This window comes from Zalophus californianus, chromosome 3, assembly GCF_009762305.2.
Source record: "Zalophus californianus isolate mZalCal1 chromosome 3, mZalCal1.pri.v2, whole genome shotgun sequence".
NCBI lineage: Eukaryota > Metazoa > Chordata > Mammalia > Carnivora > Otariidae > Zalophus > Zalophus californianus.
In genome coordinates, this window is record NC_045597.1 from 66,761,166 (window position 1) to 66,785,096 (window position 23,931).

At 34.4% G+C, this 23,931-nt stretch overlaps 1 protein-coding gene across 14 annotated transcripts in view; it reads right to left on the minus strand.

The window, feature by feature from the left end:
• Positions 1-23,931, minus strand: part of NBEA (neurobeachin) — a 680,715-nt gene that overhangs the window by 299,022 nt on the left and 357,762 nt on the right. For all 14 annotated transcript variants that reach the window (XM_027588285.2, XM_027588293.2, XM_027588287.2 and 11 more), the window contains 2 exons: positions 6,565-6,673; positions 2,425-2,591 (listed from right to left, as the gene is read on the minus strand). In XM_027588285.2, the coding sequence (XP_027444086.1) occupies positions 2,425-2,591; positions 6,565-6,673 (276 nt within the window). The remainder of the gene's footprint in view (positions 1-2,424; positions 2,592-6,564; positions 6,674-23,931) is intronic.

The following is a 23,931-nucleotide window of genomic DNA, read 5'->3' on the forward strand; positions in this document are numbered from 1 at the left end:
CTGGAGGTAAGCGAAAGATCTGGACTAGGGATAATAAATTGGGGAGTTATCAACATAGTCATATTTTTAAGCCATGAGATTAGTAAAAATTACCTAGAGAGTGAGTAAGACAAAAAAGAGAAGCAATCTAATGACTGAGCTTATTAATTAGTCAAATACTAAGTAAGATTATAAAGAACAAAACCTATTCTTAAAGATTTAGAGTTCAGTTACCTATTTAGGAAAGGATGGTGACAGAAAGATTGTGTGTTTTTAGTTAGTCAGCACTGGGAATTAATGTGCAGAAAAGAAGAGAAGCTACCTTTATGTCTAAGGGGTGCTGCTGCCAGTCTTTCTGCCAATCTCTAATGAAACCCAGTAAAGGATCAGCTGAGCAGAGGATACACTTGACACGACTGCCGTTATGGAGGTGACTTAGCTGTATTATAAGTACGTGATGAAGTAATTAAGACCTCAAACTCACGTACATCTTTATACACTGAAGGCAATTTTCTGAGTCATATCAGCTGAAATATTAGCAATATTATGTTACAGTCCTGTCTATAACTGAGTAGATAAATCCAATTCAGAGGACACAAAAAGAGAGACAAGGTCTACAGCTGGACAAAATGCTCATTACTGCTACCATGTATGATGTTAAACTTTACATGTCAAGTTGACTAGGCTATGGTGCTCAGTTGTTCGGTCAAACAATAGTCTAGATGTTGCCGCAGAGGTATGTCCTAGATGTGATTAACATCAACAATCACTGGACTTTAAATAAAAGATAAAATGTGGGTGGACCTCATCCAATTAGTTGAAGGACTTAAAAAAACAAAACAAAATAAACCTTGAGGTTAATCGGAGAAGGAATCCTGTGTCAGGACTATAGCAAAAATCATGCCTTAGTTTCCAGCCTGCCACCCTATCCTACAGATTTCAGACTTACCAGCCCTCATAATCATGTGAGCCAATTCCTTAAAATAAATCTACATCTATATCTATATTTATCTATGTCTCACATATATCCCATTGCTTCTGTTTTTCTGTTTTTTTTCTGGAGAACCCTGACTGAAACACTGTCTCTCCTTGTACAAGCTGTGTGTACAAACTATGTAAGTTTTTATTTAACCTCTGAAAGCTTCAGTTTCCTCAATATAATATGGAAAACATTTGAGTACCAACCTAAACAGAGATGTTCTGAAGGTTAAATGAAATAATTCATGTAAAGTTCTTAGTGTGATGCCTGGCAAACAATAAATCGTCAGTAAAAGCTAGATGTCACAGTATTACTATTATTATAAGAAACAAATATTGAGTGTTGATTATTTTTAAAGTCATTAAGTTATAATTTTACCTTAAATACAAAAATTATAAAGATTTACCAAGTCTATCTCACACCTGAAAAACCAGGAGAGATGATCAAACAGTATTGTGGTCATATTCTAGATGTTCTTCTCTAACTAATAGAATTATTTTTTTTTTAAAGATTTTATTTATTTATTTGACAGAGAGAGAGACAGCGAGAGCAGGAACACAAGCAGGGGGAGTGGGAGAGGAAGAGTAGGCCTCCTGCCGAGGAGGGAGCCCGATGTGGGACTCGATCCCAGAACCCTGAGATCATGACCTGAGCTGGAGGCAGACGATTAATGACTGAGCCACCCAGGCACCCTAATAGAATTACTTCTATCAGAATTCTTCTTAGTAGTGTCCTGCTCACAATTAACCAACCCCTAAACTCTGCCAGAGATTTAAAAACATTTAATAGGATCAAATAAAATGGAGATCTAAAAATGAACCTTAGCAATCGAAATATATTGACCTGCCTCACTATTATTTTTCTCGAAAACTTCATTGTGTAGAGGAAAAAAACAAAACAATTTTATGTCCACAAAACTTTAGCAAGGAGAACATCTATAATTCATAAACAACCGATTTTGGTTTTACTTCAATGATATCATAAATGCCCTAATCTGCAATGAAAATCTTTCATAAGAAAGACTGAATAGAAAAATACGGAAGAAGAGTTTTAAAAAGAATGTGTTACCTCTCCATAGTAAATGCTTATATTATTACCTGTGTATAAGAAAAATTAAGAATGATATAAATTTAATAAGTAGATAGACTCTTGAAAGATGAAAAAAAGAGCCACTTCTTTAACACACATCATATAAGAGATAGTAGTCTAAAATACTTGCTTAATTTTTTTTGTATTACATATTATTATTAAATTAGAAATGACTTCCATTGGAGCTTCTGTTAAAAGTTTAGATTTTCTTCTAAAGGATTCTAAAGAGGAATTACTAAAGGTATCAGGGAAAAATTCAAGTAATTTTTATGCTTTAAATCATATTTTCTACATAATTTTAAAGTTTATAATCTTTAACTTCTAACTATTATAAATAACCGGTGACTTATTGTTACTTGTAAATTTGTGAAACTCACCTATGAGAAACTGCTCCCCAAGCGCCATGCTTATTTGTGAGAATGTTAAGGATCTTCTGTTTCAGTTGGTTTGCTGTAACATGATCTCGATGTTTAGCAGCACTTATGAGATGATCACACATCTTTTCTTCCTCTCTTCTATCAGCAGCGTACTGGGCACACTGCGACTACAAAAAATATACAAACAATGCATATTGTTTAACAAGGTATAACTTTTGCTGTGTCGAAGTAAGGAATGATATCTTTTAAGTTAAAGGGTAGTAACAATTCAATTTTAAAGTTAAAGGGTAGTAACAATTCAATTTTAAAGTTAAAGGGTAGTAACAATTTTAAGTTAAAGGGTAGTAACAATTCAATTTTAAAAACTCGGATAATACAATCTTGTGAAAATTTAATTAAAATTTTTTTTAAAAGTAAAAAAAAGAAAATAGTTACTACACTCACTTTTCAAACTTGCAAAAATGTGTTCTATGTGCTTATACATAAAGTATATGGAAAATAATTTGGATGATGTTATATAAAGTAATTAATGATGTTTAAGGCTCCTAAAATTCTGAGAGTCTGATTTTAATGTATTCCAAAAGTAATCATTTTAGAATAATGGTTTACTAAAAGTGTAAATCTAATTATTTTAAACAATATGGTATATGCCACACTTAAAATGAGAATTACATTCCTGATAATTATAAGAGATCCAAAACTTGCCATTTAATTTATAGTTTCCCATTTCATGAATGGCAATGTGGTGTACAAGGAAAAGCAATGATTTAGGAATTTAGTCTTGTTTTTTATTCCACACTTTATGAAAATTCTTTTATTTCCCCATCATACTCAGTTTCATATTTGTAAAATGAGAAGCTAAAGTTTTCTCTATAATCTCTCCCAACTTTAGAATTTAATGTGTTCAAAGGTTCCCATGATAACAACTACCTTATTCTTATCTTCCCTAATAATCAGTTGTTCTGTCCGCTGTCCGCATTCATGCTCACCGGTATCAGCGACATAGCTAATCGGTATCAGTCTCACTGTGTATCAAAAAGGTTCAATATGAACATGAAGATGAACATCTCTTTAATTATAAGTTTGATTTTTTTGTATAGTAATTTTTATATAGGGTGGACTGACCGTAAATTCTAACATTACCAAGTATGTAATATGAGTCATATAACTAGAAGAAAAAAAGTCTCACATCTAAAAATACATATAATTGGTTCACATCCATCTTTACTATGTAAAAATTTGTTTCATGGAAGGTATTTGAACATATCCCTGAAGTCCATCTATTGATACAGACTACTACCACAAGTCATCTCTTTCAGAGAAATAACCCTACAGTAATCTAAGAAGGATTAATTCATTTTCCAATTTATCTTTTTGTACAGGGAATCACCAATTAGTACAATGATCTGCCTCCATAATGAGGTTAATATTTCATTAGCTCATTGGAGAGCAAAATTAAATTTTCATTTTTCTTCCTTAACAATTACAATGGTTAGCTAAAAAAAGTTAACTGTGAAGTACCCATCTCAAATTCAATATACTTTATCTCTTAATTACAGGCTTATATGGAAGACAGAGAAATTCCCCCAAAAAGTCCTAGTAAAATGTCATGGCTTTTATAAAATCTTTTATAATTTAAAAGTGGTAAGTGGGGGCGCCTGGGTGGCTCAGTCGTTAAGCGTCTGCCTTCGGCTCAGGTCGTGATCCCGGGGTCCTGGGATCGAGCCCCGCATCGGGCTCCCCGCTCCGCGGGAAGCCTGCTTCTCCCTCTGACCCTCCCCCTGCTTGTGTTCCCTCTCTCGCTGTGTCTCTCTCTGTCAAATAAATAAATAAAGTCTTAAAAAAAAAAAAAAAAAAAAAAAAAAAAATAAAAGTGGTAAGTGTTTGGTAAACCACACAGGTGCGCGCAGGCGCATGGGCACACACACACACACACACAGTCAATGCATTTACCAATATAGCTCTAATCTAAAAAGAACACATTTAAACATTTCAGTTAAAAAAATATATATATCCATTAAATAACAATAATGCTCTCAAAATTTGATTTATATTAGTATTTTTATTTTATATTTACATAATCTAAAAAGCACTGAGTCTTCATGTCCACTTCATAGCCTCTTATCACTCTCTTAGCCATGCATCCTCAGTAGGAATGATCTCATCCCCAGGGGGTAAAAAGTGGTGTTGGGGGTGTGAAAAAAATCACATTCCTTTAATGTATAAAGCACAGACGTATACATAATACCCAAACAGATACGCAGCATATTGTAGAAATAAAATTTTACTGGGAGAGGGAGATTAGAATGAAAATTGTCTAAAAAGATTCCTTGGGGGGGGCACTAATGAAAACCAAGGCTGAGAAACACTGCCCTTAGCTTAATTTCATCTTGGCTAAATATGTGTTAAAACTCGTAACTAATATCTAGCTGCTTGAAAACCTATTTTAAATATTTTCACATGACAAATATTGATCTTATTATATCCCTACAAAATATCTTGATTTTCTTAGTAGAAATATGAATGATCCAAAACTCATCCTGCAGGGGATTCAGCTAATATTCTAAATCTTATTTACTAACAGAAGTCAATAGTTAATTGAATACTCTTATTTTGTTTAGACTCCTGACATATCTCATATCTAAACATATGCTTCAAAGAACAGATAAGTCAAAATTTTCTTGACATCCAGATTATAGCAGGATACCTTGATAAATATCCAAAAGTATTTACTGTTGGAGGGATATGAAACTTCACATTGAAAACTCTCAATTGTCAATGTACTTTTATCAAAGTTTAAAATATTTGGTATTTTTTTCAAAATAAGGTTGTTACAATCTCATGTGACAAGTGTGTGCTGCCTCATCTGACAAATGAAGCAGAGGTTAAAAGTATGAGAGTGACAACAGTCATTTCTCTGTCTCATGCTTTTCAGCTAGCAAGGTCAGAGATTACTAGACCAAGGGCATCAACTTGCATGACTAAGAGAGCTGGCTTTCTGAGATAAAAACCTCATCAAAACTGAAATCTTGGGCTCTGATTTCCAGCCACACCACACTTGTTCGCATGTTGCATCAGGAAAATAAACTGATGGTTATTTGTTATTTTCAAGGCCACTGACAGTTCAACCTAAGCCAAATACCAGGTTACCTGAATATTTCTGAAACCAAGTTTTTTTGCAGATTGAATGAATTAAGTAATCACATTCAAAACACTGAAATCAAGATATTGAACCAAGGCAATTCAAAAAATGTCAAATAATTATTAACATGCTGGAAATATAAAAATAATATTTTTATAAAACCTATTAGTATGGAATATACAATAATTTAAAAAAATAATTTTATTTATTTATTTGACAGAGAGAGACACAGTGAGAGAGGGAACACAAGCAGGGGTAGTGGGAGAAGGAGAAGCAGGTTTCCTGGGAGCAGGGAGCCCGATGTGGGGCTCGATCCCAGGACCCTGGGATCATGACCTAAGCCAAAGACAGACGCTTAATAACTGAGCCACCCAAGCACCCGTACAATATTTCCATATACTTTAGTTTTTGCATATAAAATAGAAACGATACTTAATTTTTTCTTTAGTCAAGGTACTTATGAGGATTTTTAAATTATTATATTCTCAATATATGTATATATCTGCATGCATACCATATAATAGCAATGCTTCAATTGTCAATAAAATATTGATTATAACAATAAAACATGAACTGAAGTGATCTTTGGCCACTCTAAAGATGGATACATTAATAAATAATAAATTACTGAATATTTGGTAAAACTGAGTTTCTTCATATAACCACTTGTTACGCCCATCTCTAGTGATGTATAAACTAATTTAAAAATTACTAAAGGAATTGCATCATAAAATTTTATTTGCCTTTAAGAGTACATTAGAACAACTTTAGTCTACCAAAGGGTTAGGTGCATGGTAAAAAGAATCTCTGTCTGCTGTAAATGAGGTAAAAATTAGTCCTCTGTGTTTGGCATTTACTAAAGCTTAAAAAAAAAAAAAGAACTGAAATGACTTGAATGAAATTTTCCTTTTTAAAAAAACCTTCTTATGTAAGGTTATCATCAGTGATAGCTGACTTATAACAGAGAAGCAGAATTTAATCTGCCACCAAAACCTTACCTCAAACTCTGCATGTTTATGTACATCCTCAGCTCTCTGTCTGTTCAAAATAAACTCAGCTTCATTTGCAACACGAACTATATGGTCCTTCATAGCATGGCATAGTAATCTAAAAAGGAAGATACCTTTGAAATTATTATTCTTAATAACTTCAGTTAATACTACTTTTTAATAATCAAATTTCAGTATTTGAAATATTAATTATGGATAAAGTTTAAAGTTACATTATGAAATTTAGATGAAATTATAATTCAAAGACATTTGAAATACAGAAATATACCATAAAACTGTTACAACAATGCCTCTGTTAAGTACTGTGTGTCTTGTCAATGAATGATTCAGTTAATTTGATAAAGTTAGTTAATGCAAAAAAAATCAAGGCTTCTTGACAGTGTTTTAAATGGTTAAAACAACAGAATTCATCACCTTTGGAGTAAACGGTTAAAACAACAGAATTCATCACCTTTGGAGTAAATGGTGAAAACAACAGAATTCACTACCTTGGAAGTAAATTTTCACACAAACGCTAGATGGCCATATATTGGGAAACCTATAAACTGAATTTTTAAACAATAGAAGTTATCTGAATATTCAAATTGTTTTTAAAAAGTATAATAAGACATACAGTGAAAAGCCTCACTTTATCACCTCAACACCTGATTTCCAACCTCATCAGGCACCTGTTATATTAGTTTCTTGCATGTTTTCAGAGACTTTAAAAAATACATAAGAAAATACAAATGTTTTCCCCCATACCCTTACACTACTATAATATATTAGACAGTCTTTTCTGTACCTAGCTTTTCTCACTTAGCAATATATCTTGAAGACCTTTTCTTATGTATACACAGGGAGCTTCTTCATACTTCTTTTATAGCATAGGGCAGAGGTTATTCAAAGATGGCTGCAACAGTATCTCCATCCCACATGCTCTTTTGCAGTGTGATATTGTTATGGCTCCATCAAAAAGAGGAGTCATTTTCTGCTCCCCTTAGATCCACCTGTGACTTCCTGTGACCAACAGAATATAGCAGAAGTGATGTTTTGTGACTTCTGAGCCAGGGCATAAGATGCCTTGTACCTTTTGCCCTTCTTTCTTGGAACTCTGTCTTCTAGAATCTGCTGCAATACTGAGAGAAGCTCACATTATGTAGACAGCCCGGGGAGGAAAATAGAGGACCTCAGGATCCCAGGCCTAGATGAGTTCCCAGCCCAGAGCCAGCCTCCCAGGTGACTGAAATGCCAGACAACTTCACAGGGAGCAAAGGAACTGCTTAGCTGAGCCCAGTCAATGAGAATAATAAGAGATTTAAAAATGGTTCTTGGTTTAAACCACATGATGATGATGATGATGATGATGGTGATGAGGAGGATAATGATGAAGGAGGAGGAGGAGAAGGAGGAGAAGAAATCGACAACTGTCACCAAACCACTTCTTGAGAGCTAGGTAATAAAATAAGTACTTTACACATAACATTTAATTTGCACAAGAAACCTGAGAGATATATGTTATTTTCATTTTTAAACATAAGAAACCAAGGCTCAGAAAAATTAAGTTCTTTGCCTCAGATCGCAATTTAAAAAAATTCTCATAATTTTATATTTTGCATTGCATCTTCATTAGCCAACAATATTTTCTGAAGTAAAACCTTTCATGTTAACTACTGCTCTCCTCCACTGTGGGCAATTTTAACATTAATTCTTGTCATTTTGTTAATTATAAACAGTGATTGGGCCTTTTCACATCTTCTAAAATGTTTTCTTTTGCAATACGCAATTGCTGTGTTAAAAATAATCAAAGGATATTTGAAATTAACTCAAGTCTTTTTGGGTTTTTCTTAAAGGGCAAACTTACAAAATGATGTCTGTTCTTTTACCTATATCATTTTAAGACTCAGTTCAAACACTCATCTCCATTCATGGTCCAGTTTTTCTCTTAGATTTTTAAGAAGAGTGCTATTTTCAAGATTGCTATTCTTTATTTCTACTGCTCATTATTTTTTTCTTGCTCAAGTTGTTATAAATTTGTCAGAATGGGAAAGATTGAACCTCATTTTAACTTTTGTATATACTAAATAGCAACTCATAGTAATTCTTCCTATATTGTTCACTACATTCTGTCTACCTATAGCAAACTCGTCTTCTTCACTGATAACTATGTATAAGCAAATAAAAAATATTACTGGGTATCCTGATATTTCTAAGTTATTGCTTAATATAATTTGTAAAAGCTATATAACATGGCTTTGAAGTGAGTCTGACTGTATTGAATTTATTTCTTCACTGTAATGTATTAAGGTCGAATTACATAGCACTAAGTTTTAATATCTTTTCAACAAATTATGTGTAATATCTGTGTGGCATCTTCTACGAAAACCAGTTGGTGAATGGTCTATTTCAAGGCAGTAACATGGATACTGAATTCAACATAGTTCTTAGTAGAAATCTTTTCACCCAAAGTCCATGTGTGGTCTGACATCATTGCTCCGTGATGAGACTTAAGTTAAATAATGGCTGTCACTCTCAGACCAGCAGGGACTTCCTGGCAGTATGACACAGGCACAACTAAAATCTTGCATAACAGCAGGGTCAGTGGAAATATCACCTGAAAACATGCAGCAATAATCTCTCCAATTATACTTAAGAGGAACATAGGCATATTCCAATGTGAATGTTTTCTAATTTTTAGCACAAAAGTTAATGATAATATAAATTATTCAAAGAATGAAAAGGTTAGGGGAATCTGTTAGAAGCCACAATACTTGTGAAAAAAGGCTCAGACTTCTCTATAATGTTGGAGGGCAAACAATCATACGGATAATCTTCAATTCACTGAGGGATGTAGAAAAATAAAAGAAGTTAAAGGAAGACTGTAATTTAAACTCTGAATATTAAGTTTTGTTGAAATCATTGGTCTATATTTGCTAGGCTGGCTTCAAAAGAGAAAAGAGATGTGAAATACTGGAATATTCTGTTCGATGGCTTTGTGTAGTGCATGAAAGCTGAAGAAAGCCAGGAGGAAATCTAATATGTGCAAATTAATGTGGATTACAAAACTTAAATAGATTAACAGAACACAGCAGGAAGGGAGAGGCTCTAGGTCTGGCTGGTTAATAGGTATGACTCCCAGGAGCAGAACAGTGGATTGGCAAAGCAAAGAGGCACAGTGGCAAAGAACGGGAGAGGGCGGGGAAGACTCCTGCCTCATAAACACCAGAGAAATTATATTAATTACCTGAAGTCCATGCTCCTAGCTCTGACACTTAGGAGTTCTACATCAACTAACATACTTATGAGCTATACATCAAGTAACGTAGGTTATTTTACTTCCCTAGAGAAAAAGAATCTTAGTTGACTCAGAACCATTCTGGGTAACTTCATTATCCACATGGAAAACCATTCCCCAGAGTAGCTCACAATTCCCTGTCCCTTTTTAAGGGGATCTAAAAATACCTAAATCTATGATTCCTTTAGAAACTTCAATTCTACCTCACCTCAGGAAATCACTCTACCAGTCCTAACTGGCTTCACTTCCTAAATCTTTAAACCCCAACAATCTACTTTCTGGTTGCAACCTCCCTACACTTACCGTTCTCTCTTGCCTTCATTTGTCCCTCCGCTGGACCCAGGCAAAAACAAGCTCTTGATTCTTCTAACTTGCAATTGTTTAATCCCTTCATGTTCTCTTAATCCTTCTTCCACTGCTCAGATTCACTTCTTTTCCCACCAAACTTGCCATCCCACAGTTCCACGTTGTAACTACTTTCTTGCCAGCACCTTCACTCAATTCCCATCTATCTGCCGCAATTGCTCAGGAAATATGTAACCCTAGATTAAGACATTGGTCTCCCTCCTCTGTCTTACATCTGGACTGTTGAGGAAACTCACAAAACCAAATTTCATTGAAGATGAAGTTTCTATTTCTTTTTTACAGCCAATTTCTTTTACTCATGTTTTGAGAGCCCACAGAAATATCTTTAGTGTCCTAACCTTATTCACTTATTTTTTTTATTTAAAAAAATACCGTATTTATTTGAATGTATGTTTATATTGATTTGGATATATACTTAACACATAAACACACACACATTAATTAACCGCTCTGCTGCACTGTGTTTATCATTCTCTTGCCTCTTCATTGTTTTATCTAATATATGTATATGCCAAAATATGTTGTCCAGATTAACTTGCTTATAAATTTTAGAAATAAAGTGGCATGTTTTTCTGCATTCTTTTCAGATTAAGAAAATCCTCTGTTTCTAGTTTGCTAAGAATATTTTTAAAAAATCATGAATGTTGAATTTTATTTGATGCATCTGAACCTACTGGGAGCATAATAAGGATTTAATATGATAAATGAAAGACATTTTTAGGAATTTTAAAATGATGAACAACTTTGGCATTCCTGGGTTAACTTTCCCCCACCTCCCTCCCCTAGTTCTCCACTCCCACAGACATAGTATATCTTTATACATAGCTGGACTCGGTTCTGTTAATATTTTAATAAGGATTCACACATCTACATTCATAATGGAGACTGGCTTGTGGTTTTCCTTTCTCCCACACATCTTGTTTCACTTTTGTAGTCAGGATTAAACAGTCCTCAAAGAATGAGTTGAGAGCATTCCCTCTGTTTGTGTTCTCTAGCAGTTGGTCTATGGTTGGAATGGTACTTTATTTGAACATTTGGTAGAATATACCTGTAAACTATTACTGTAGGAAGAATTTTTACTGATTAAATTTCCTTCATACTTAGAACTTTAGGGTTTTATTACTTGTTATTCAATCTTTGGAACTTATATATTTTCTAGGAATGTTCCCATTTCATGAAAATTTTTATTTTTAATGGTAAAACATTTTGATAGCACTCTCATTCTTTTCTAAATTTGTTTTATCTATAATTATGTTTCCTTTTTATTTCTGATGTTTATTTTTCTATTTTGTTCTTAATCAATCTTGAGATAGTTTGCCTGTATTATTATTAAAGAAAAAATCTTTGTTATTTGTTCATCTGTTCTATTGTATCTTATTTTTCTGTTTCAGTGATTTCTGTTCTGGTCTTTATGATTTGCAAGGTACCTGATATGAAATACGGACTCACAAATAACATATGGCTAAATGGATGAATGACTGAATGAATACATGAATGTGTTATGTGAGAAGGAGGGGCAAAGAAGAAATAGAATTTTAATGTTAAGGTAATTTCTTAGCACCAGGAAATTCTATGTTACATTTGGCACACAAAAAATGAGGCAAATAAAAAATACTGGATAACTCAGGAATATCTATTACAGAACATTTTCTTCCTCATAGTATCTATATAATATAGGAAATGAATGAAATGCTCTTCATCTTCATCTTCTTCCTTTTTTTTTTTTAGAAAAAGAGAGATGAGGATAGAGGCAGAGGAAGAGGGAGAAAGAGAATCTTAAGTAGGATCCATGCTCAACACAGAGCCCAACGCGGGGCTCCATCTTACAACTTTGAGATCACATCCTAAGCCAAAATCAAGAGTCGGATGTTTAACCAACTGAGCCACCCAGGCACTCTCAAGTGGTCTTCATCTTCTAATGTGAGCCTATTTTCCAAAGGAAATAGAAAAAAAAATCCCAATTTGTTCAATTCTATTTGTTCCTATTCTAAAACAGAGTTGTCATGGATATAGGAAAGAAGTCAAGAGACAAAGCAAAGTATTCTATTCCAAATGGAATAGCTATCAGTAGGGCAAATTCTGATATTCTAGGAAGAATACAATTTTATGCAGTATGTTATAATTTAATTGCTGGTCTTTGACTTGAGATTAACAGATGCTGAATTTTAAATATAACCTCTGTAATTTGATTTTAAATATAACCTCTGTAATTTGATGAAAGAAAAAATCAATAGAAAAAGCAATATGAGAGGTCAGAAAAATTAGTCTTCCATTATCTATGATGAATGAGGGGACAAAAGCAAATCTAGTTTATATTTAGGTTCTGCCTTTTATCAGTATTATGAATTGGGCAAACAAGTTTCCTGTGTCTGAGTTTCAGTTTCCTGATTGGAAAATGAGGGTGTACTATTTCAGATAGCTTATAAACTGTGGAAAAGAATGTATGCCCAAACTGTAAGATTAGATTTTTAGATCCTGATTTATTTAGCCAAGAAGACAGACTCTGTTGGAAGTTAAGTGGCCACACAGCATAGCAGCAGAATTCCTTTTGGCCCCAAAATCTGGCATAGAGATTCTGGTGACACTGCAAGGTAGAGTCTGGTTGGGTCAGAGAAGCTTGTTTCCTGTGTGGTAGTCCTTTAATAGACCATTTAAGGACACCTGGGTGGCTCAGTCCCTTCGGCTCAGGTCATGATCCTGGGGATCCTGGGATGGAGCTCTGAGTCAGGATCCCTGCTCAGCAGGGAGCTTCTCCCTCTCCCACTCTCCCTGCTTGCACTCTGTCAAATAAATAAAATCTTTAAAAAAAAAATAGACTATTTAAAAATCCGGAAAAACTTTTAATTTTTTAATTTAAAATTAAAAAAAATTATTTTAGAAAATGTTTACAAGCTTTGGGCTCTACTGGTTCTTGAAATATTTTACTGCCAACAAGTCTTCACCTTATGAAAATAGCAAAATAAATACCATGTTGTTCCTGAGAAGTCTCTAATTTTCCTACATTCTCCAAAAGTACATTTCTTTTAAGGAGGGACAACTCATAAGGTTATGAGTGCAAGTGAGAGAATACTTGTAAAGTGTTTGACATGTACTAGGTGCCCCATCCCTGGCTCTCCAAATAGTAGTTCACTTTTCTGAAAGATAAACATTGATACATTGGTTCCTCTACATTGATTAAGAAGGAAAAACAATGGCAGATCTTGACATTTGTCTATGAACCCCCACATCAGGCTGTGGTGGGACTTTCAAAGTGATTCTACATATTCAAACCTAGATTTGTAAGTCAGCATTTAGTTATTAGCTGTACTACTAATCAAACTTTATATTTTTTTAGGCAAGACCCAATTTACTCAATTATATGACTGGTAAAATACAAAGATTAGAAAACTGGGGCACAGTAGGGGTCTCTGTAGTGGGCTATCCTGAGTCTTTCTTTGGTGCAAAGGAAAGAAAAGTGGAAAAACAGACACTAGAGACTTGAAAATCTCTCTCTATATATGGCTGTTAGGGAAAAAAATTACATACAGTATTAAGTTATTGTCTTAAAACACCAAACCTTTCCCAGAGAATAAAATATGAATTATTCATGTTTTTGGATCAACTTATTATATGAAAACCTATTCTATAAAAATATAATCAGACATACACTTGTCTCAGATTCATAGGAGAACTAGAGTTTTGATTTGGGAAAAGTAGAGAGAAGGAAGATAAAACCTAAAGGATAATTTTGGAGCTTGAGATTGAGGTCTACGGACTTGATATGGAAGGGAGGAGGCATTAAAGAGAGAAAGTGAGGTGAGGAGAGGGAATTAGCATTGGTTGAAAACCTATGTCCCCATGTATTTAACTGTTATGAGAAAGCTCTGGGAATTGTTGGATGAAAACAAGGATCCACCGATAGGCATTTCATTTTCTTATCACCTATTTGTGGCTTCATGTAAGTTTATCACTTCAAATACATAAAGGTAGAAATTTATATTATAATCTACTATGAACCTAAACAGCTATTATACCTCTTAGTGAAGCATAGAAAAAATCACTTAGCTTATGATTATATTTATGTTTCCAGTTATGGGTAAAGATGGTGATAATTTTACATGACTCCTAAGATGAATGAATGAAGTGTAATAGTTCTCAAATTTTGGTGTACTTAAAGATCCTGATCATTTGCAGAACATATTAAAAATGGTGATATAACTCCCATCCAGAGATTCTGACTGCCCAGGTCTGAGGTGAGACCCAAGCATCTACATGTTTCATAAACATCCTTGTGATACTAATGCACATTGACATTTGAGGACCACTGAGTTCATGCAGTGTGAATGATGGGAAAGTCTGGATTTGATTTCTTAGGAACCTTCATTTCTCTCTATTTATGTGGGGAGCATGGCACTGCTTAGTTAACTTCATTTAGTTGCACAGTTCCAAAATCGATCCCCAAAATAACTAGCTCAGAAATAACATCATTAGAAGGATTACAAAAAGCATACATGTATTTAACATTGTAGGTTAGGGTCACTTCTTAAAATGAGTCCCCAGGTATTCTAATACTATTTTGGTCACTAGATCAAGTCAACTTTTATGGTACACATACAAAGGGAGTTACTTTCGATTTGTTCACAGGCCAGAAAGGTCAATTTATGTCAAATCTACTTTTCTTCTTTCCAATCTCTTCAGTGATGGGTTGCTTAGCTATTTACTCTTCTATGTAAAACCAGTCTCAACAAGCTAATATCAGTATGGACGATTTGTATAACTTACTTATCTTATAGTTTAATATGGATTTAGAAAACATTGCTATTAGAATAGGATATGTTAAGATTGTTTTATGACACATAAACTGTTAAATCAGCTTAGAACAGTGGCTTTTAAACTGTGTCTCAAAGTAAAATATGAGAAATACACTTCAAATCATAACCCTATATACCCACACAATAAACACTCCAGCAAATAATATTTACCTGAACGATTATTTTTTCTATTATTTACTATTTCTTATTTTTGAAAATGCTGACAGCAACCCATTAAATTGATTTCATGTATTATTAATGGTCAAGAAAAGTTTCAAAAATACTGATCAGAAGACTCTCTCCTATTAGGGTTAACCCTGGGCCAAATAATCAAGCTTCTAGCTTAAAATTTAGGATTCCAAGTAAACAGCTCAAAGTTGTAATGTCCAAGAGAAGGACAGTCAATGCTAACAGGAATACAAGTCTGAAAAGCGATGGAATAGGACTTGGTGAATTGAGAAATACCAGCTCAAGATCAGAGATGTGGCAGTCACTAAAGAAAAGAAGGCTTGCTTCAAGCCACTTTATTCTATTTAACTTCTAATAACAGGAGTACAGAAACATGGATTGATGGTGTATAAAGAAAATTTGGGGGAAAAATTTGGAGGCAAATGAGCATAAGAGCACCATGAGCCACGATATCATAGCAATGAGGCCAGGAGGAGTTGTGTACTTCAGGACAGTCTCTAGTCAATGTCCCAAGTTCTGTGCTCAATGGCATGGCTCCTTTTCCAAAAGAAAAGGGTTGCAGAAGTATCACAAACATTATGACTGCACGTCCCAATAAGAGCTTTTCCCTTGATTAAAAATACAATTTCTTATTGCTGAATCTACCAGTATGAATTCTAAGAACTAGAGAATAATGCAATCTAAAATACATTTCTTTCAGAAAAGAAGGGCAAAAACAAGTAACATGACTTTTATTTACTGTTTTGACTGCTAAGTAGCACAATACACTAGGAAGCCTCTGAACAGGTCATGATTCCCACCCTATCCTACCACTTGTGTCTGTATTAGTGTTCTGCATAAAATGTGATTAAGTCAATAAGGGAGTAGTGATACTACCATACTAAGAACACACAAAAACCCACCAGTGCTCCTGATGGGATGTGTAAGGTACTCTAGAGTCCTCAACCTTCCCTGTCCATAGTCTTCAAAACCCAGCTCACATGCCACTTAAATAAATAATAATAAAACCAAATGATCATTTCTGGAGTGCCTATTATGTGTCAGAAACACTGAGAATTGATAACTTAGCAGGCTAGGTGCATTATAGGTATCATTTCATAGGATTCTTACCTCATTTGATATCTTATTAGATAAGCATAATTAGCTCATTACACTCAGGAAGAAACTAAGGCTTAGAGAGATTAAGCGTAACTTGTTTGTGTAACTTGACCAAAGTCACACAAACAGGCGATTGTGTTTGACTTGTTTGGTAAACATAATCAGTTTGGTGTGGCTTCTCACAGGGCATTCCAGAGAGTGAGATAGAGTTGGGCATTCATTCATTCAACAGTAATTTATTGAGGGCCTTCTTTGTAGTAGTAAAGGACAATGAAATATGAAGGTGACATAGAGGTGCTTTAAGAGTGATGGAGGGAGCCTGGATCAGTGTGGGGAGGTAAGGAAGGCCAGTTAAGCAAAGGCCTTGCAGGTCATATTACAGAACTTTGCAAGCAATGAAGCACTACTGTAATTTTTTTTTAAGTCAGGTTTATTGAGATCTAATTTACATATAATAAAATTAACTCTTTTTAAATGCACATTTCCACGAGTTTTGACAAATGCATATTTAGGTAGCCACCACTACAACCAAGAACATTTCCATGCAAAAATGTTCCCTTGTGCTCTTCTCCTGCCATCCACAGCAAGAACTGAACTGTTTTCTGTCCCTCTAATTTTGTCTTTTCCATAATATCACATAAATGGAATAACATAGCATATTTTTGCTGTCTGCTTTCTTGAGCTTCACAATATACTTTTAAATTCCATATATGTTGTGCATATCAGTGGCTCATACCTTTTATTGCTGAGTAGTATTCCATATAATGCTATATCATAGTTAGTTTATCCACTTACCTGGTGACGGACACTTGGGTTATTTCTAGTTTTTGGCTATTATAAATAAAGCTGCTATGAACATTCACATACAGGTCTTAATGTGGACTAATATTTTCATTTCTCTTGGGAAGATATCTAAGGTTAGAATTATTGGGTCAAATGGTTAAGTGTATGTTTAACCTCGTAAGATACTGACAAACTGTTTTTCAAGTGGATGTACCATTTTACACTCCCACCAGCAAGGTACAACCAGTGGCTCCACATTCTCATCAACGCTTTGTATTGCCAATCTATTGAATTATATCAATTACAGTATGTGCATAATGCCATCTCACTGTGTTTAAAATTGAATTTTTCGAATGAATAATGATGTGGAGCATGGTTTCATGTGCTGATTGGCCATCTGTATATCTTCTTTGTTACTGTGTCTGTTCAAATCATTTGTCCAATTTATGCTGGGTAGTTTGTCTTTTTATTATTGAGTTGTAAGATCTTCTTTCTTCCCTTCCATTGATCTACCTATCTTTATACTAATCCTCCAACTCTGTTCATTTTTTATTTGTTTTGGCTATCTTAGGTCCTTTGTATTGTCACAGAAATTTAAAATTCAGCTTGTTAATTTCTACCAAGAAAACCAAAATCGCCGGCTGGAATTTTGATTAGGTTTGAGGCTATAGACCAGTTTGGGGAGAACTACCATCTTAACCATGTTAGGTCCTCTGATCCATATTTCTTCATTTCTTTATTTTTAATTTTTTTACAAAAATATTTTTTAGTTTTTATCATATAGGTTTTTCACAAATTTTATTAAGTACTACCCTAAGTAGTTCTTGTTTTTGACACTATTATAATGGTTTTGCTTTATTTAAGTTTCCAATATTTCACATATATTATAAATACATGTTATTATAATTTACTTTTGAATACTGACCTCATATCATGTGACTTTGCTAAATTCACTTATTACAGTACCTTCTCTCAGCCACCTTGAATTTTCTACTGGCCTAATTGAACTGGCTATGACCTCTGGCCCAATACTGAATACAAATAGTGGGTGAGAACATCCTTCCCTTGTTTTTGATCTAGTGGGAAAGCATTCAGTCTTTCACCATTAAGTAGGATGTTAGCTGTATGTTTTTTGTAGATAGCATTTATTACACTGAGGGAGTTTAATTTCTAGTTTACTGGGAGTTTTATTATGAATATATGTTGAATTTTTCAACTGTTTTTCTTATGTCTATTAAAATATCATACATATTTTTTCTTTTTTAATCTGTTGATATGGTGTATTACATTGATAGATATTTTTGAATATTAAACCAACTCTGCATCCTTTGGATAAACACCTCTTGCTTATGATGTAATCCTTTTCATATATTCCTAGATTTGACAACTTTTAAAGGTAATATTAATATTGCACCTATGTTTATGGTGGATATTGATCTGTAATTTTATCTCTTGTAATTGTTACTGTTATCAGAGTGATGAAACCCCATAAAATGAGGTGTAAAGTATTACCTACTCTTCTATTTCTGGAAGACTGAGTATAACTGGTATTAGTTTTTCTTAAATATTGGGTAGAAATATTAAATCATTTTTTAACATCAATCAACTCTTAAGTAAATTAAGTCTATTATTTTTCTTTGGGCTAAGGATGAAAAAAATCTAGTCTTTGAATAATGGACTGTTTTGAAGTCTGTTCATAAGTATGAGTAGTGTTTTTTTAAAATATGTAAACATTTAATACATGCAAACATAAGCAACTAACTTTTTCTTATTCCTCTTCAAGCTTGGGCTGTGACTCTTTATGATAGTCATATCATAAAAGAAGTATTCTGGTTTTTCAAATGTTGGTGTATACAACAATAACTAAAGAATATAGTTTATAGGTTCTCCCTTTACCAACATGACAAATAATCAGCCTATACTCAACACTTCAATTCCCCTGGCACCTTAGGAAGAGCTTCTAGACTAAAATCTATAGCCCAGGCCATGGCTACTCTCCTGTCTTACCTGGCTTGCTCATTCTATTCCTTCACCTCACCTTTCACCTTTAGCATATGCTTGGACCGGCCATACACATTGTACTTCATGTCAGCATGGTCCCTCCAGCAACCTGTTAGTTTACTTGTACCTGTTATTTAAACAACATATGAACCACAAATGCCAATTCTAGGCTCCTCTGTTGCCAAGTTATGTCAGAATGGTATAGAAACTGAATCAAAGTCTCCTATAAGGACATGGATCATCTGACTCTTGACTGGCATTTTCTTGCAATAAGTAAGCTAAGAATATAGCAACAAAAAAAGTAATGTCTTTAAGAAATAAGAATGAGCAGGAAGTAAGGCATATAAATGAATATATTAAAAATTGAGCACTCTTGGGGCGCCTGGCTGGCTCAGTCGTTAAGCGTCTGCCTTTGGCTCAGGTCATGATCCCAGGGTCCTGGGATCGTGCCCCGCATCGGGCTCCCTGCTCCGCGGGAAGCCTGCTTCTCACTCTCCCACTCCCCCTGCTTGTGTTCCTGCTCTCGCTGTCTCTGTCAAAGAAATAAATAAAATCTTAAAGAAAAAAGAAATCCCAGAAATGCAAATCAAGCTATATTTAAAAAAAAAATTGAGCACTCTTGCCTTTTATCTTTTATTTTTATTTATTTTATTATGTTACGTTAGTCACCATACAGTACATCATTAGTTTTTTTAATTTTTATTTTTTATTGTTATGTTAATCACCATATATTACATCATTAGTTTTTGACGTAGTGTTCCATGATTCATTGTTTGTGTATAACACCTTTTTGTCTTTTAATATAAAGAAATATGCGTGTTTTATGAATTATTACTTAACTCTTACCAAAGTTAAAATAATGTTGCCTAGGAGGAAAGTATATTTAAAGTTGTCCTAACAAGACAAAAAGAATCTCAATACATACATATATGCAGATATATTTTAAACATGGTTAAAATGTGATTCAAATAAAATTTATGATCACTAAATGCTAAATTTATTTTCTTATTCCTTGAAATCTAGCCATTATTAGATAGGTTGCTTATCTTAGTTTTAGGTAAATAACATTTTATTTATAATCAACGTCTAAAGTTGTCTATAAATTAGCAATACTGTTTAAGATGATACAATTAATTCTGTAAAAGCACAAGATTTTTTCCCCATCATTCATTTACAAAACTCAGCATGATTTAAAAACTTATTAACATGAATAAAATGAATAACACAGTAGTAAGGAAAAGGTATAGATTAGGTTGGGAACTTCTGTTTTCCAGAAGTTTTCAGGGATTCTTGCTTCAAAATTAAACTAGAATCTCAATTCTAAGAAAAACAGTTTCTTTTACAGTTTTGGAAGTTACTGCTATTTTTTTTAATACAGTTTTTGCCAAATCAAAGACACAAAACAAAATAAACTCAAAGTTTACTGCTTTAATTATTAAATAAGCCAAACCAAAGCTTGTTGGTTTAATTATTCTATAGCATTTGTTAAATTAAAGAAGATATTCAAGGCCATATAATCACTAAAGAATTATGCTTAGATGCAATATCCTTTTCCTTTTCAAAACCTAAGAAATGCAAGCTATATATTTTTCACTATTTTAAAGAACAAAATAAAAATTAGAATCTTATGAATCTTATGTTAAATTTAGTACCAAACACAAATACACACTTGCTTTTATGCATATTCATTAATATTATATCCTATATGCTTTCAAAAAAGTGATAAAGGTTTATTTTAGGCAAATGATTAATGTATTTCAAAGGAGCACTCAAATTCCATAATTTAAAAGTCTTTCTTATTTGCTTTATAGTTCAATTCATATTTTAATAATTTAAAATCCAATTATTATTGCCAAGATATTATAGGCAATTTTACATCCCATTAACCTTGCTTTGTTTTAATTATAAAGATCCTTTGTTAGATTCCTTTAAATGATCCAGTTTATAATTTCAGCCTGTCCTAGGGAGTACTTTAATTCAGCTGCACATTCATCAACTGTTTTTGTCCTGTTAATTGTAGACAACTGCACAATTGCTTTCTCTAGCTATGATTGATGAATTATATCCACAAGTATAGCTGGTAAGTAGGATAAACATTTATAACAATTTCCACTTAAAAATTTTTAACTTCATTCCCACAAGGACAAATTAAACACTGATACTCTAACGACCAAGAGAAAGTGCTTTTTATATGTTTCATTTTAAATTATTGGAAAAAGTTAAGAAAAAGGCTGTATATCCATGCAAATGAGATAAAAGAGTGTATAAAGAATCTAATTTGTGCTTAACACATAGTAGGCCTCAATAGAAGCCAGATAAATGGAGTAATGTGTCTTTACTGTAACTACATCCCAACTATCTCAACATGATTTTTTTTGATCTGAAACTCCCAAGTTCAAATTTATGAAAGAGAAAGGTCTAAATTGAAAGGAAATGAAACAAACTAAAGGTGAGAGTCAGCAAAACTCTGAATATACATTATAAGTCATGACAACAACAAAACTCCCATTTTTAAAAGCCTATGTTGCAGAAGTTATAATAAATATCATATATTATTTCCAACCTTCAGAGAAAAGGGGCAAGAAAGGTGTCACGCTCTTCTACAGATGTGAAACTATGTCAGAGGGAGATTATGGTACATGCCTAGAGTCTGACAGTTTATCAATACAACAACTGATATTTGAACTCCATACAAATGATACACATATGCGACGTGTTGTAATAGGCACTGTGGAAAGAGCCCTACAAAACACATGGTGACGAAACAGGCCCTAACACTGCGGTATGGGACGTATACACCAGAGGAACTGGAAGGTGCTATGAGAACACGGGAAGGCACCTAATCTGGACTAGTGATGGGGGAGGGGCTGGCACTCAGTGAAGATGTTATTCTCATTCAAGTATGAGAAATGAGTGTCTTAAAGCAAATGCCTGTCTTCTCTGTCCTGTGGACTGCTGGGGAAAACATTCCAGTATCAAGGACAGCAGTCTCTATCTGGTCCTCCAACATCTGGGCCAGATGCCTAAGGTTCCTGTCTTTTCTCTCTCCTGCTCTTCTACACTGGCTCTTTTCAATATTCTCCTCTCTTCTCAAATATGACACCCACCTCTCCAAATTTTCTTCATTTTCAGTAAATGGTCCTTCCTGTCACTTCACAGAGAAAATAGAAGGTATCATCAAAAACCCCTCTGAGTCCTGCCACCAATGTAAATGTCCGCCTCCTTTCTCAGTGCTTTTCCACAAGGGACTAACCCCCATACCTCTGTCTCACCCCTCTCAGAGTATTCAGTGACTATTTAAAAAATACTCAAGTCCTTCTTTCCTTCCAAAAAAATACCCCACTACCCCAAAACTCACCTCCAGCAATCACCCTGTCTTTCCCCTTCTTGGCCAAATTCCTTAGAGTTGCTGTACGTGTGGACACGTATACTCATCTTCTACTCATTCCTCAGCTCAGAACAACCTAGCTCCTGGCCCCAGTTCTCTCATTCAATCACCACTTTCTCACAAGTCAGTCCCTGAATTATCTGCTCCTGCAGTACCCTCGACTTTGGCACATTTATTACATCAGTAATTGTAAGACTGTTGTCCCCACGAGACTGTAAGCTCTCTTGCAGCAGGGCCTGGGTCTATACCCAGCATCTTTAGCACACAGGTACTCACCAGTGTACCTGTGAATGAAATCAACATTGACAGTCTCATCACTGAATCCAGTGGTCCCTTTCATCCTAGCTTAAAAACCCTTTTGTTGCCTGTTCATTCCGTCTCAAACACTCTCATCAACATTCTTTCCTTCATTCCTTCAATACTTGTGATTGTGAGCTACGTGTTGGATATTATTCCAGAAACCAGGAGTACATCAGTGAAGAGGACACAAATTCTTAAGGAAAGTACATTTTGGTGGGGAAGATAGATGTAAACAATGAAAATAATTTGAGATAATGTTATTAAATGTTAAAACAGTCATGTGATGGAAGTGTGGTAACTCAATAAGATGGTCAAGGGAGTCTCTCTGAGAGAGTGACATTTAAGCTGATTCCTAATGAGAGAAAACAGCCAATCACGTACAACTGTGGGGAAAGACGATTCCCAGCAGGAAAGCAGTAAAGTGGCCTCAGGTTCTCTGCTCCCTCTACACAGGTTCCCTACCATTTACCACATACAAGCTGAGGACTCCTAAATCCAAATCCCCATTCTACCCGTCTCTTTGGAGAGTTAGAGACCCAAATTCAAGATGCCTATTCAACATTTTCACTCAAAATCAGTGAAACCATCTCCCACCCAGCCCATGTTCTTCCTTCTGTATTGTTCTAAGTAAACTATACTTACAGTATAAACCATCCAGCTTAAAGCCAGAAATCAAGTTATCTTTGATCCTTTCTTTTCCCTCTTACAATTCAATCTATCAGCAATTCTCTAGACTTAATTTCCAAAGGTTAATTTAAATCTGTCCACTTCTTCCTTCCTCTTAGCCACTAGTAGTCCGTCTATGATACCATCATCTTAAATGAGATTACTGAACCTCATATTAGATTCAGTCTAGAGCCCCTGAAGTCCATTTGCCACATGTAGATTATGCCTAGCTCTCTTCAATTATATCACAGCACCCTTAGCATAGCTTACAAACCCCTTCATGGCATGACTCTTGCCAGTGATCCTTGCCATGAAGGGATGACCTTGCCTCTATGTGGCTGGTATACAACAGGCACTTAAATAGCTCTTGGCTGACTAAAAAGAGCTGTCCAGGAAGCAACATGTTTTGCTATCTCTTGCTTCCAGGCTTTGGTATCACGCCATTCCGTTGGCTCAGAATTTTATTCCTCTATTTTTTTTTTCTTTCACCTATATGTCCT